The sequence below is a fragment of the Mus pahari genome, chromosome 16 (assembly GCF_900095145.1).
Source record: "Mus pahari chromosome 16, PAHARI_EIJ_v1.1, whole genome shotgun sequence".
NCBI lineage: Eukaryota > Metazoa > Chordata > Mammalia > Rodentia > Muridae > Mus > Mus pahari.
The window spans coordinates 47,802,292-47,815,078 of record NC_034605.1 but is presented as its reverse complement, the minus strand read 5'-3'; the positions used below and the strand labels follow the sequence as shown (position 1 = coordinate 47,815,078).

The 12,787-nt window shown below is 47.2% G+C and overlaps 2 protein-coding genes across 3 annotated transcripts in view; one reads left to right on the top strand and one right to left on the bottom strand.

Moving 5' to 3' along the window:
• The window catches only part of Dtnbp1 (dystrobrevin binding protein 1), a 77,470-nt gene extending 73,374 nt beyond the window's left edge, over positions 1 to 4,096 (top strand). Inside the window, exons 9-10 of the mRNA XM_021215520.2 lie at positions 1,276 to 1,419; positions 2,137 to 4,096. Of these exons, the coding sequence (XP_021071179.1) occupies positions 1,276 to 1,419; positions 2,137 to 2,384 (392 nt within the window). The 3' untranslated portion in view covers positions 2,385 to 4,096. The remainder of the gene's footprint in view (positions 1 to 1,275; positions 1,420 to 2,136) is intronic.
• Positions 3,222 to 12,787, bottom strand: part of Jarid2 (jumonji and AT-rich interaction domain containing 2) — a 183,730-nt gene continuing 174,164 nt past the window's right edge. The window contains exons 12-17 of one of the 2 annotated variants that reach the window (XM_029547428.1): positions 11,199 to 11,304; positions 10,665 to 10,847; positions 10,068 to 10,198; positions 9,487 to 9,670; positions 8,059 to 8,166; positions 3,222 to 4,710 (exon numbers count right to left, since the gene is read on the bottom strand). In XM_029547428.1, coding sequence (XP_029403288.1) covers positions 4,558 to 4,710; positions 8,059 to 8,166; positions 9,487 to 9,670; positions 10,068 to 10,198; positions 10,665 to 10,847; positions 11,199 to 11,304 — 865 coding nt within the window. In that variant the 3' untranslated portion in view covers positions 3,222 to 4,557. The remainder of the gene's footprint in view (positions 4,711 to 8,058; positions 8,167 to 9,486; positions 9,671 to 10,067; positions 10,199 to 10,664; positions 10,848 to 11,198; positions 11,305 to 12,787) is intronic. The other variant, XM_021215305.2, reaches the window with a different exon arrangement.

The following is a 12,787-nucleotide window of genomic DNA, read 5'->3' as shown; positions in this document are numbered from 1 at the left end:
TGATGCTGTCATATTTTTTCATTAATACTCACTTGACATAAGTTAGGTGAAAGTTTTCTACTTCAGTTAGGGCAGCTTTCCAAAACCATATGAATAATCACAGCTGTGAATAAATCTGGTGCTGAGGCAGGAGAATGACAAAATTGGGGTGATTGTACAGATACATAGCCTGAGCTGTCATTAACTCATGCTGTAGTCTCAGCTTCCCCTGTGCTGGGATTAAAGATGTGAGCCACTAGGCTAGGCAGGTAAAGTTCATTTCCGTGTGGTGATTAGCTTGGCCAGTCCTACAAGTTCAACATTACTCTTTTCCAGGCTGAGTTCAAAGGCTGGGCTCGAAGCCAGAAGACTGCTGACACCACAGCACCCAGCCACACCCTCAAGAGCCCCACTGGGGCACAAGGGCCTAAGGGGGAGTGCCACTCGCAACCCTGCCCACAGTAGCTATGACATTAGTGCAGTTGCCCCTATGGGTTTCACATTGGAAAGGTGTGAAAGCTTTGGTGACATCCACTGGCTCAGAATGACATTGTCAGAACCATCAGCGAAATTATTTACTCTAGTGAACTTGGATATGTATGAGCCTAGAGCTAACCCAACTCCATCTTCATTTGTGCTATGTGTGCTCATACCTAATGGTGAGGAGCTGACTGACTGTATGTACCATCTACTTATTTTCTGCTTGGCTCACTCCCATCTTCAGCTTGTGCAATGCTTAATGTTCAGTGGGGAACTCAGTTAACTGGTCCATTTTAGAAGCCTCGCCAACACTGACTTACCTTCCATCTGTGTTGTGTTTCTGTTTTTGCTTGTGCTGCCCCTCACTCTGCAGCTATCTCCTCATCTGTGAAGCCCAAGGTTCAGGATGTATCCATCCCAGGCCCTGTCCCACTCCTAGCATCACTTTCTTGGCTGCCAGTTGGGAGGTGACTGCCAGGACTAAGAGGCACTTGGCCTTGGGCACTCGGGCCCCGTGGCCTGGAGCCCTGCTCCCGAGCTGCTGTTCTCATGCGATGGCCGTAGAATTAATTGCAATTTTGGTTACATTGACACGGGATGGAATTTCCTGACTTCCTTCTGTGACCCATGAAGACAGCTCCTACCTACTGCTGCATGCTGTAGGAACAGCACCCTGTGCTAAAAGAGAAGTTAGGACAGCTCAAGATTGGAATGTCATTTGGTGAAGGCATGCACTAGGAGCAAACAGTGTAATTAGCCCAACGAAACTCACCATTTACCATGAAGAGCAAAAAGTACCATCTCTTCTCTTGTCAGAGCCCATGGGCAGCATGTCATCCATGGAAGTGAATGTGGACGTACTGGAGCAGATGGACCTGATGGACATCTCAGACCAGGAGGCTCTCGATGTCTTCCTGAACTCCGGTGGAGAGGACACTATTGTGATGTCCCCTGGTGTGGGTAAGAGTTAGGACAATACTAAAGTCACATCTCTTAGTCCAGCTTCTTCCACGAACCCCTTTTTCCTATGTAGGAAGTAGTCCACTGTTTCCAGTGAGCTGGTCAGGTCCCAGAGGTGGCACTGGACTGAGGATGTGGTAGCTTTCCTGTGTGGCTCACACACAGCACTGTCATTTCCTGTTCACTGAGCAGTTGCTTCCGAACCCTGACCAGCTTTCCTAATGAAGTCCTTTTGTTTGTCACCACTGCACAGCTAGCTTTTCAGTTTCTTTCACATACCTGAGGGAAGGGCAACCCTCGGCTCAGCCTCAGCTTTATATAGGCCCACAGTACTGAGCGTCCGATTTCTCTGACCTTACCCCCTCAGCCCTTTACAGAGCTATGGTTTAGTCAGTGACTGCATGTAAAAATCTTGACTCCTTGAAAATCCTTACAAAACATGAGTGCTCCAAGCCAAGTAATTCATCTTGGCACAAGTGAATAGAAATTGAAGGGGCTAAGGATCGTCTAGGTTATCAGGATTGCTGTCTGACTTTTACCATGTGTTTAAAGACTTCTTCATCTCACCCAGTGTCACAGAATAGAGTAGGTGGTCAGGTGGATTGTTAACCTATGGACTCTGCAACTAGGCTGTGGGACAGAATCTCAGACAGGTCCTCAATGACAGTTCCCAATTGCCATACTTTAATCAGAGGCTTTTTCTACTTTCTTCAACAGAGATGGAATCCAACCCCAGTCAGACTAAAATGAGTCTTCAGATTCCAAGTCCCTCCGAATCAGCATCCCAGGCACCTGCCTCACCCTCTGCCTGCACTGACCTGGACACTGCCGATGCCCCCCTCATCCAGTCTGATGAGGAGGAAGTACAGGTGGACACGGCCTTGGTCACATTACACACCGACAGAAAGTCCACCCCAGGTGTCAGTGATGACAGTGACCAGTGTGACTCAACTCAGGACATTTAAGTGACTTGTCAGCTGTGCACAGAATCTCCCCCCCCCCCCTGCAGAGCCAGGTGCTTAGAGGTTGTCAGTTTTACACAGTTAGAGAAGCACTCACAATAAAACTTACAAACACTGTGCAGCTGGTGAGTATATGGGTCATTGACAGGGGCTTAGAGCTGATGTGACCTAGGCCAGGTTATGTGGGCTCCATGCCCTACCATACTGGGAGGCAGAGTCTGTTAGCATAATAATAATTTTACCTATCATCAAGTGAAAACCTGGGAAATAAGCCTCAGCAGAAAAACTCAAGGCAAAACAATTGGTTTCCCAAGGTCCCCAGGGCATGAGCTAGACACAAGAGTGGTGAGCAGTAACACAGACATGCCTCTGTAGCTCCACTCCCTGGCCTAAGAGAGGATGTGCAGCCCCTGCCCCACTGACCAAAGCAAGCCCAATCCCTTCCCACAAGACAGACAAAATGTCCAAAAAACTTGTTTTTATTATTAAACCTTGTAGTACAAACCTGAAAAGTAAACAAAGAACTGGCAATAACCACACAGAGCCTCCCAGCGGGAGGGGTGCAGAGCAGCGCTAATAAATTAAATGTCAAACTGTAAGCCATAGGCAAAAGGTTACTGTCAAAGAGGGAAAAGTACACAGCAAGGCCATAAAAACTGGACAACCACATTGGAAACACTCGACTGTTAGGTAATCGTTAAATAGTCCAAAACAGTTCAGTCTTCTGCAACAACAACCACCAAAGTGGATCCTAGACGTTCCTGGCAGTCACCACTGGCAAGCTCAGTGCAATATGGGGTAGCTACGGACTGATCCAATTATGAAACAAACAACAGCTTGTGAAAACAGTTTCCCTTTTTTATTCCACACATACTGTACACACAACCGGAGAAGGGCAACAGCTACTCCATTACCATGTTCTGTTGTTGTTGAGTGATGTAAGCAGCACTTATAAATGTTACAAGAAAAACCCTGTAAGCATCCAATCCAGCCGATGAAGAAACTGAAATGTAAGGCTTTTCTTCATCTTTTCTCACCCCTTCCCTCCCCCCACCAAGAAAAGGCTCAAGTATTTAAAACAATTTACAGGAGTATGTACAAAAGGGGTGGGGTTTTTTCTTTTTTTTTCTTTTTTTGTTAAAACATGAAGAGAAAAAATAGACAAGATGAGCACAGATGTGTTTTCACATTCAAAAAGAACTGCAGACTTAGTGGCTCTAAGTGTGAGGGAAACAAAGATTAATGCTGATGTGAGGGACACAAGCAGAGGTGGAGGTGGAATGTCGGGAAATTGCACATGGATGACAGGGAAGCACTTACAGTCAACTGTTGTTCCTTTTCCTCGAGGGTGCTATTGAAGGGTTTTTTGTTTTTTTTTGTTTGTTTTTTTTTTTTTTTTTTTTTTTTTTTTTTTTTTGATAAAGTAGCCAACAGCACCAAAAAAAATAACAGAATGGATTTCCTAAAGAAATCAGGCACAGGTCTCCCTCAGTGACCCTCCAAGGCAGGCAGTCTTTGTCTTTGTCTCTCTCTCCCTCGAACGGATGCATAGTGATGTGCTGGTATGAGAACCTCGTCACTCAAACCTCACAGTTTGCCTTCAGCTGCCATAACCGCCCAGCCAAACAAACAGGGCTCTCCGGTTCCAAAAGTTACAAACTCCCTTCGCACGTGACAGAAGAAAAGACAGCCAAAGTAAAGCCATTTCAAGTTTTCTTTGTGTGTGTGTGTGTGTGTGTGTGTATCTTCTATCCCTTTTCCAATCTAGAAAAATCTCATCTGACTGATGGTTTTAAAATTTGTTCTCCAAACTTCACCCTCTTCAAAAATGGGTTAAAAAGCCTTTATTCCTCAACAGTTACCAAACAAAACAGAACAAAAACAAACAAACAAACAAAAAAGGCTTTTTCTCAGCCATGGGGCAATACAAATCAATACAGCCCCTCAAGGGTTTTAGACAGTGAGTGTACGGCAGCTTCCAAACCTGACTGCAGTATCTAGATATCTACGTACAAAAACTGGAACAGTTTAATGCTAAAACAAAATCAGTTCTCTAAAACCAGAAGAAATTCTTCTTTAGAGCTAGTGCAAAGACAGCTTGTATCCTACAGCAAGTACTCCAAACTAGAATATAGTAATTACAAAAAATATATAAGTGACCATGGGTTCGGCATCTTCATGAGGATGGGAGCCGAGATGGCGGCACATCCACAGTCGCTCTCTTTCGGGGACCTCTTTTTGGTGTGGGTTTGTTGAGACAGTTCTCGATGCCACCGTGTTTGCCAGACACTTTGCCACATATCTGGTTGACCAAACTGATGATCTGCTCCTGCCAGGAGGAAAGACAGACAGCATCAAGTTAGCGCAGCAGAGGGGTCCCAGGCACTAAACCCTATGACTTATCTGTGTGTGTCGCTGGACAGTAGCAGGCTTTCTAAATAGCTTCAGGATTCAGAGATGAACAGGGCAGGGAGAGACCTAAGGAAAGTCCTGGGGCTGATGAGACTGCTGAGCACCGTACACACCTCTCTGCCTTGTGGACTCCCAGCAGCCACTAAAACTACCACCACCGCTGGTGGATCTGACACCTTTGGCCCCTAGTATGCTTGCATTCACATGTATATAACTCTCCATAAAGAACGCAAATGCCTACCCTGCAAAAGAGAAATAGATGCCTCCACACCAGGAGGAAGACCATCTCCTGAAACTGCTTCAGATAGTTGGAGGTAGGGTAGAAGCTGAGGCTGTAGGCCCTCTCTGAGAGCCAGCATAACAAGAAAAATCCAGAAATTAACAACAGCATCCAAATATGAGACATTACAAATTGAAGCTATGCTAAAGTTCTCCAGCATGTGACATCAGCAGGTCACATGACTCATTGTGTATGACCTCTGCATCAGAGGGAAAAGGGGTCAGCTATATCCCTTTATTTCACCCAAGAGGACCATGCAGCTCTCTACTAAAATGTATCCATAGTGGGTGTGGTGGCACACATGTGGAATCACAGCTCTCCAGAGGTTCTAGCAGAACATATTTGGGACCAGCCAGGATGTCTTAAACACAAGAAAGCATAGGCAAGAACCATACACCTGGCACCAGGAGTGAGGGATGCAGGCAGCCTGGACAAAGCCTCCGGGTTCACAGTCAAGCGCTGCCTCTAAAAAGCCTAGAAACAGCACAAGGATGTGACACAGTCCCCTGCCTCCTTAAGACCAGCTCCTTTGTGAAAGCCTTGCCTGGCTATCTTCAGGCCAGGGAGCCCTGCTCTTTCTGGGAGCTTCATAGTGCACAGGAGGCATAAAGCAAGAGTACAGGGGTGTGGGAGGAACGCCTGGAACCCCTAGTATATCTGTCATTGGGCTGCTCAGGGACTGAAGTGAGAGTTTGCATCTATCCTACAAACTACATTTCTCAATCCACCCTGCTGAACACAATTGAGGACTAGTGCTGACCCCCTTTACAACAGCAAGCCTCTGGCAGAGGGAGAGCCTGCTTCCAGATGTGCTCCTGTTCTTTCAGGACTGTGGTCACAGTAAAATGTTGGCCTTCCCGTAAAATGTGGCTTCCTACCCCACTGCTCAGTTTGTAGAATGCACTTTTAGAAGTCATAATCATGTGTGCAGATTTACACTCCCTGGCCCTGCCTACTGCTGCCAACTCTGGGTCCTGGCTGGGGTCTTTGGAAGAAGCACATGGGGACAGGATGCCAGAAGGTAATTCCTACTCATTGCTGAGATTTAATTTTAATTAAGCACATTGTGACATTTACTGTTCATGTGACAAAGTAGGGACCAAAGAAGCTATGTTATTGCCGTTGAACAAAACAGATGCAAATAGACCTACGCTCTACTTTCCAAGGGGAAGATTCTGTTGGCCAAGTTAGGACTAAAAGGCAGTGCTTGGTACCACATGAGTGACATGCGCCTGCCCAGCTGGGGAGCACACAGTAATGGCAGGCACTGTCCAAAAATGGTGCCTGAAGAAGGGGACCAGGTTGCCATATGTGCAGCGCTGGTCAGACCAGGATGAGCACACCCCAGCACTGGAATGCAAGCCTGTGAAAACCAGGTGGCAGTTTAAGATGTTCCTTGACCCCAAGAGGAGTGACAAGGATTGCAGAGTCCAAAAGCATCTACAGGATTGAGATCATGAATTGGGGGTGGGGGTATGTGAGAGGACATGGGGAAGGGGGCAAGGAAGTGTATACACTACATCACTGCACATGCTAGGAGACCAGCTGGGATGCTAAATGGTATTCCACACTGAGGTGATCTCTTTGGACTGGGGTTCATTTGAAACAGCTGCTCTCAACCTGTGGGTCACAGCCCCTTTGCAGGGGTCAGGCAACCCTTTCACAGGGTTCTCAGATATCCTACTTATCTTATTAGATACTACATACATAACAATTCATGACAAAAGTACAGTTAATACATAGCAACAAATAGTTGAGCATCACCACAACGTGAGATGAGAGCTGCAACATCAGGAAGGCTAGGAACCACTGATTTAGAAAGTAACATGAATGTGATGTGTAGAACTGGATACAAAATTCAAGAGCATGAAAAGTCTATGGACCTGAAGATACAGTATGGATCCCACATAGACACGATCCCCAGCAGGTGGACAGCACAGGAAGCCATATTCTAGGACTGCCTGGGAGTTTAGACCCTCAGTCTAAAGCATTCAACTACGAACAGAGGCCATGGGCAGTGGCAAGTGTCCACATCATGCAAAGAGCACAACCACCATCACTCAAAGCACTGACTCAGTGGTCACCAGAGGTGCACAAACATATCACAGCCTGGAAGGCAGACATGGGACTCAAGCCCTGGGCTCAAATGATCCCTTCCTTGCCACATCTGCATACTATCCACAGCCAAGAAAGTCCATGAGGCAGCTCCTTCTGCATGTTCCGGGCTGTATTGACAAGGGTTGGGGGATGCTCAGATACACACATTCCAGCATCTCATGAGGCTGCCATTGCAACCACCCTCTCTATTCTAGGGCTAGGACCCAAGCCACTCACAGTACTCCATTTCCTTAGTGACTGGGACAGTGCAGACCCTGGAATAGATAGCACTGCCAGGAGAAGCAGGACATCATTTAGAAGGTAGGGCAAGGCTCATGAGAGAAAGGGCAAGAAGTTGTCTGACTAGGAAAGTCGAGAAGCAGAAGAACAGAGCTCCCATGACTGGTAGTGTAGCCACTAGGCAAGCAGAGGGATCCCAGAGATGACACACATAGAAGGCTCTAGAGCCACAAGAAAATGCTCTGGGCACAAGTAGTCCGGAAGGCAGAAATCTGCTTTCCAACACAGAGTATCAAGGCAGTTGACAGCATGAACAGCTCTGGAGAGCCATGTCTGGAGTCAGGTACCTCCTGTGTAGGGAGTAACCTTGCTAAATGGAGGAGGCACAGAATCTGGCAGAGTCAGGAGAACAAGAGAAACGTGGGAAGAGGTTGGAAAGCAAGCCAAGGACGATCTGTAGACTGAATGCCGAGGACCTGAGGACAGATAGAGGCTAGACACACTGAGAACAATTCAAGCTACCAGCTCTCCAACCAAGAGACAATGGACAGCATCCACCTTGAGTGACAGTGGCTCCATCCAGTCTCCACCCTGCCAAGCATGGTAGGCACTAAGCTAACTTCACCTTGGTTCTAAGTCAGAACTCACTTCATCGTAGCGGTACATCAGCTTCAGCCCACGGCAAGACTTCTGCTTCTCCACATGGCGCAGTGCACACTCCAGGCAGAACACGACGTTCTCATTCTCCTGCACCACCTGTAGGGAAAGTGTTCATGCTGAGTTCAAGGGGGTCTGTTCACACATTTGCTCACAACAGTACAAACTGGTAAGAAAGCCTGCAACAGGGTCTTCAACTAGGGCAGTGGGAAGGGGAAGGAAGGAAGAAAGGAACAGCTCCTGCCTAGCTCTCCTCCGGAGATGGGACAAAGTATACTGGGCACTGCCTCAGAGGTCAGGGCTTGGGATGTTTCTGACCAAAATACTCCTGATAATGGAACCCCAGAGGACCTACAGGGTATTGTGACCCTGTCAGCTTCCAGAAGACATGTGAGCCCCTGTGAACTAGACATGTCCTCCAATCTCCAATACAGCCATCAAGTACTGCTGACTACCAAACAAGTGCCCCGCTGTTGTGGATTTGGCCTTAACTTGCATTGTGTTATTTGAGTTCCCTAAATTGAACGAGGTTCCTGCCCCAAGTTGGTTCTGACTGGTGAATAAAGATGGAACTGAGGATTCCTGGGCAAGGGGACTGAGATGAGAGATCCAAATTGCAGAAGGAATAAGATGCAGGCTTGAGAACTGCAGAAGTGAGGGCGCACCAATCATATGAGAGGTGGGGAAGAGCGGCCCAGAGAGCCCCTCACAGGGTCTAGGAAAGCAAAGATGGAATGTAGATTTTAGTAAGAAATAACTCAGGAGGCATGAGCAACGTAGACATTTAGGAGTGGCCCAGCAATTGATCTGATTAAGGCATATTAAATGTAAGTCAGTCTCCCCCCCACCCCCGTGTCTTTTTGTCTGTCTTTCATTCCATAATCCAGAACAGGTAGGAAGGAACTTGTGTATCAAGTACTACCACCTGTATGTTACAAAAAGAAATAGGAACAATGGTCTCAACACTTGGGTGCAAATATTTGGCAGGCCTTTAAATCTAGGGCTTTCAGAAGCCTCCATGCAAACAAAAATTTCAAAAGAATGAACAGGTTGCCTTTGAAAGATTCCAAGAACTTATCACAAATTCGGTGGTTATAAACAATTACTATTAATAAAAACCCACCGAGGATAATCTTTATTGCCAGCCTGATAGAATTTAGAATCACAGAGAAAAATACCGGCTGGGAAGGTATGAGGGTGTTTCCCAGAAGGTTTAACGGAATATGGGTGTGGTACTAGTGGTATTAAAAGCAAGGGATTTAGAGGAGTGCATCAGTACTAGATAGAACTGCCCCTGTGGCCAAGCGACTCCCACTCCTGCTACCATAATGAGAGGAGGCTGGGGTCTGAAGGAAGCCCTGAAGCAGGCCTGGTGTTGAGGCCGTGGCGGGCCCCATTGGGCTCCACACATACACTCACCATGGACAGGTAGCACAAGTGCTGGCAGATCTGGCACCTCCTCTCTGAAGTTTCCAGCTGTAGCCACTTTCGAGGCTTTTTCTTCCCATCTGCCACTGTGCTGTTGCTGTCATGGCTGCCATAGCGTGCAGAAGAGTGAAGACCAGCCTCGAACAACTGCCTGCGCTGCCGCAGCTCCGTATCCCTGTGCAGGGAAGTGGCAGGTGTCATCAGAAGGTTGAATGCCCACAATGAATACCTGCTTCCGCTAAAAAGGACATGTCATCACCCCTTTAGACTAGATTACAGGGTCAGCCACGGGGAGAGAGGGCCAGCAACCTTCCTTTTCTATACTATTATTACCAAAAGGCAAGTTCAGCGCTGACCCTGAGGAGCTTGGGAGCACTCTTCAATACCGGCTCACAAAGAGCTTCCCATTATCATACAGGAAGGTGATGGAGGATCGCAGGACCAAAGGAAAAAGTCTCAGTCCTTAATGATCTTCAGGTGGCCTCCAGGGAAGTGCCACCTGCTTATTCCACCTGGGCCTGCAGCTAGCTACATGGCTTCCCCTGAGGTCCTGAAACCTGGGTCTACACTACCTGAGCTCGTCCAGAAGGGCTGAGATGGTGCTGAGGGTGGGGCCGTTTTCCTTTTTTGCTTCTGCTTGTGCAATCTGGTAGAGCAACTTCTCCATGGAGAATGGCTTAGCTATATGGCGACGCTTCATCTCCTGAAAGAAGAATCAAATCACCTTTACAAAGGGTCTGTTTCCATGATTAAGTAACAGCCAAGGTTCACAGTGGCAGAGAAGCTGTGTGAATTTCTAAAGCGGCCAATGGACCTAGATTAATGCTGTTAGATGTTCAACCACTGTGCTTTACCTGGAGAATAATAGTACTGAGTACCAGATTCCAAGAAGAGCCCTGGCACCTCATTGCCAGCATGAGACAGAAGCACAACTCAGAATGAGCAGAGATATTCTATGTACTCAGATCCAGTATTTATCTTGTCTATTTGAGTGGTCCCCACAACTGTGGGATGGCCAGTATTAGAAGTCAAAAGCTTAATATAAACCTCAAAAACTTTCCTATAAAAAGTTCCAGGCATGGAGGCTCTCCAGCACCAATGACAGCAGCTCAGAGGCTACGGTGGAGTCAGTTTCACCTCCAGTGCCTAACGACACCTGCTCTGCTTACCTTGGCAGTCTCGAAGCCCATGCTTGTCCACTGGGTGGTAGCAAAGTGCACTGTCTCTGAGACGTTGTAGCCACAACATACTTTAGACACAAAGGATCCCGGGAAGCAGACAACAAACTGCCCACTCTGCTGTACTGTCCTGTGGACCTTGATCCCCTTCTTGCACAGCACCTCTGGGGAGATCTGGGGAGAGAGTGCCAACTGAGAGATGCATGGCTCTTGCTGCCCTGCTGGGCAACCCCTCTGCGCCATGGTATAAGGACACCAGCCAGGTTATGGGGAAGTTCTGCTGTACAGGAATTCTGATGGAGGGGCTGCTTAACAAACCAAATTATGATTATCCTTCAGAAAATATGGCAATCATGAAAGCACACATCAATGCTAGCCTAATAGTCAATTTTCTACAGGAAGAGGCCATGGTGCACACAGCTTCCTCCTTCTTAGGCCCATAAACCCTTCTGTAGCACATCCAGGCCCAAGCCAGCACTGTCAGGAGCTGACAACAGAATCAATTTCTAACAATAATAGACTTACCATTACATTACTCTCCAGCATCTGCAGCCCTGGGGTACCATTGCCCTGCAGCAGGGTGTGGACCACGTCCTCCAGCTTGTTCTCCTCCTCAGCAGGAATGCAATACCTGGGGTATTGGAAAGACAAGAGACATTTGGTGAGACGTCTGTGGGGCAGCCGGGCTGGAGTGCTGGCCCAGTGCCTTGCTCTGTTGCTGTTGGCTGCTTCTGCCCAGCACACAGCCAAACCACAGGCATAGCCTTACACACACTGCTCACTTTCTATGCAGATCTGCCCCACAGGGTGAGCCAAGTCTTCAAATCAAAGCCAGAGAGTGAAGCCCTCTATAAATCAGAAACACACACAAGAACACACTCCCTCAGCCTGGTGAGCTCTCTGGCACTGTAAAGAATGGCCAAGTTCTCAAACATAGGCAAAGGATTTGATGCTGTTCATGATGGGAAAACATAGGACCTAGGTCCCTGCTACTAAGGAAGGACCTGGAGCTGGTCAGGAAGAGACCAGCTGAAAACCATGTGCCATAAAGTTCACTGACGATATGCCTGGCTCTCCTTTCTTTTATGCCATCATGAACCCAGGGATAAGACTTCAAATAGGTCACACACTCAAGTTTCAATCCTTCCAACTACACATTTGAGCTATAAAAAACAACCTGATTCACATACACTGGACAGTTTTATGTCAACCTGACATAAGCTAGTCATCTGAGAGAAAGGAATCTCAGGAAAATGCCTCTATAAGATCCAGTTGTCGGCAAGCCTGCAAGAAATTTTCATGATTACTGATTAATGGGGAAGGGCCCAACCCACTGTAGGTAAGGCCACCCATGAGCTGGTGGTCCTGGGTTCTATAAGAAAGGCTAAGCAAGCCAGTAAGTAGCACCCCTCCACGGCTTCTGGGTTCCAATCTTCTTTGATGATGAGCAGTGATATGGAAACATAAGCCAAATAAAATAAACCCTTTCTTCCCCAGGTTGCTTTTGGAAATGTTGTTTAATCACACCAATAGGACACTCACATCTTCACGTGCCTGTGCCACAGGTCAGTGCTAGCCACAGGAGCACCTGCACAAGGCAGGACCTTGACCATATCCACAACAGTGTGCGTGGCACATTCCACAGTGGCCATCTGCCCTTTGCCTATGAACACTACGATCTGTTTCCACATATGTCAACCTCCACCCCCAGCCTCTCACCTTAGCAGGTCCCACAGGATACTGAAGATCATTCTCAACACATGAGCCCTCCTTGCTCATCAGGTTATGAACAAACTATACACCACACTAGCAAATTGCACACACATGAGACATCAGTTGAAGATTGTATTTAATAAAGGAAATTTCGGGGGCTGGGGAGATGGCTGAGGTTAAGAGCACTGACTGATCTTCCGAAGATCCCGAGTTCAATCCACCATTCACAATGTGATCTGACTCCCTCTTCCAGATTGTCTAAAGATAGTTACGGTGTATTTGCATATAATCAATAAATAAATCAGAAAAGAAGAAAGAAAGAAAGAAAGAAAGAAAGAAAGAAAGAAAGAAAGAAAGAAAGAAAGAAAGAAAGAAAGGGGAGGGAGGGGGAGGGGAGGAGA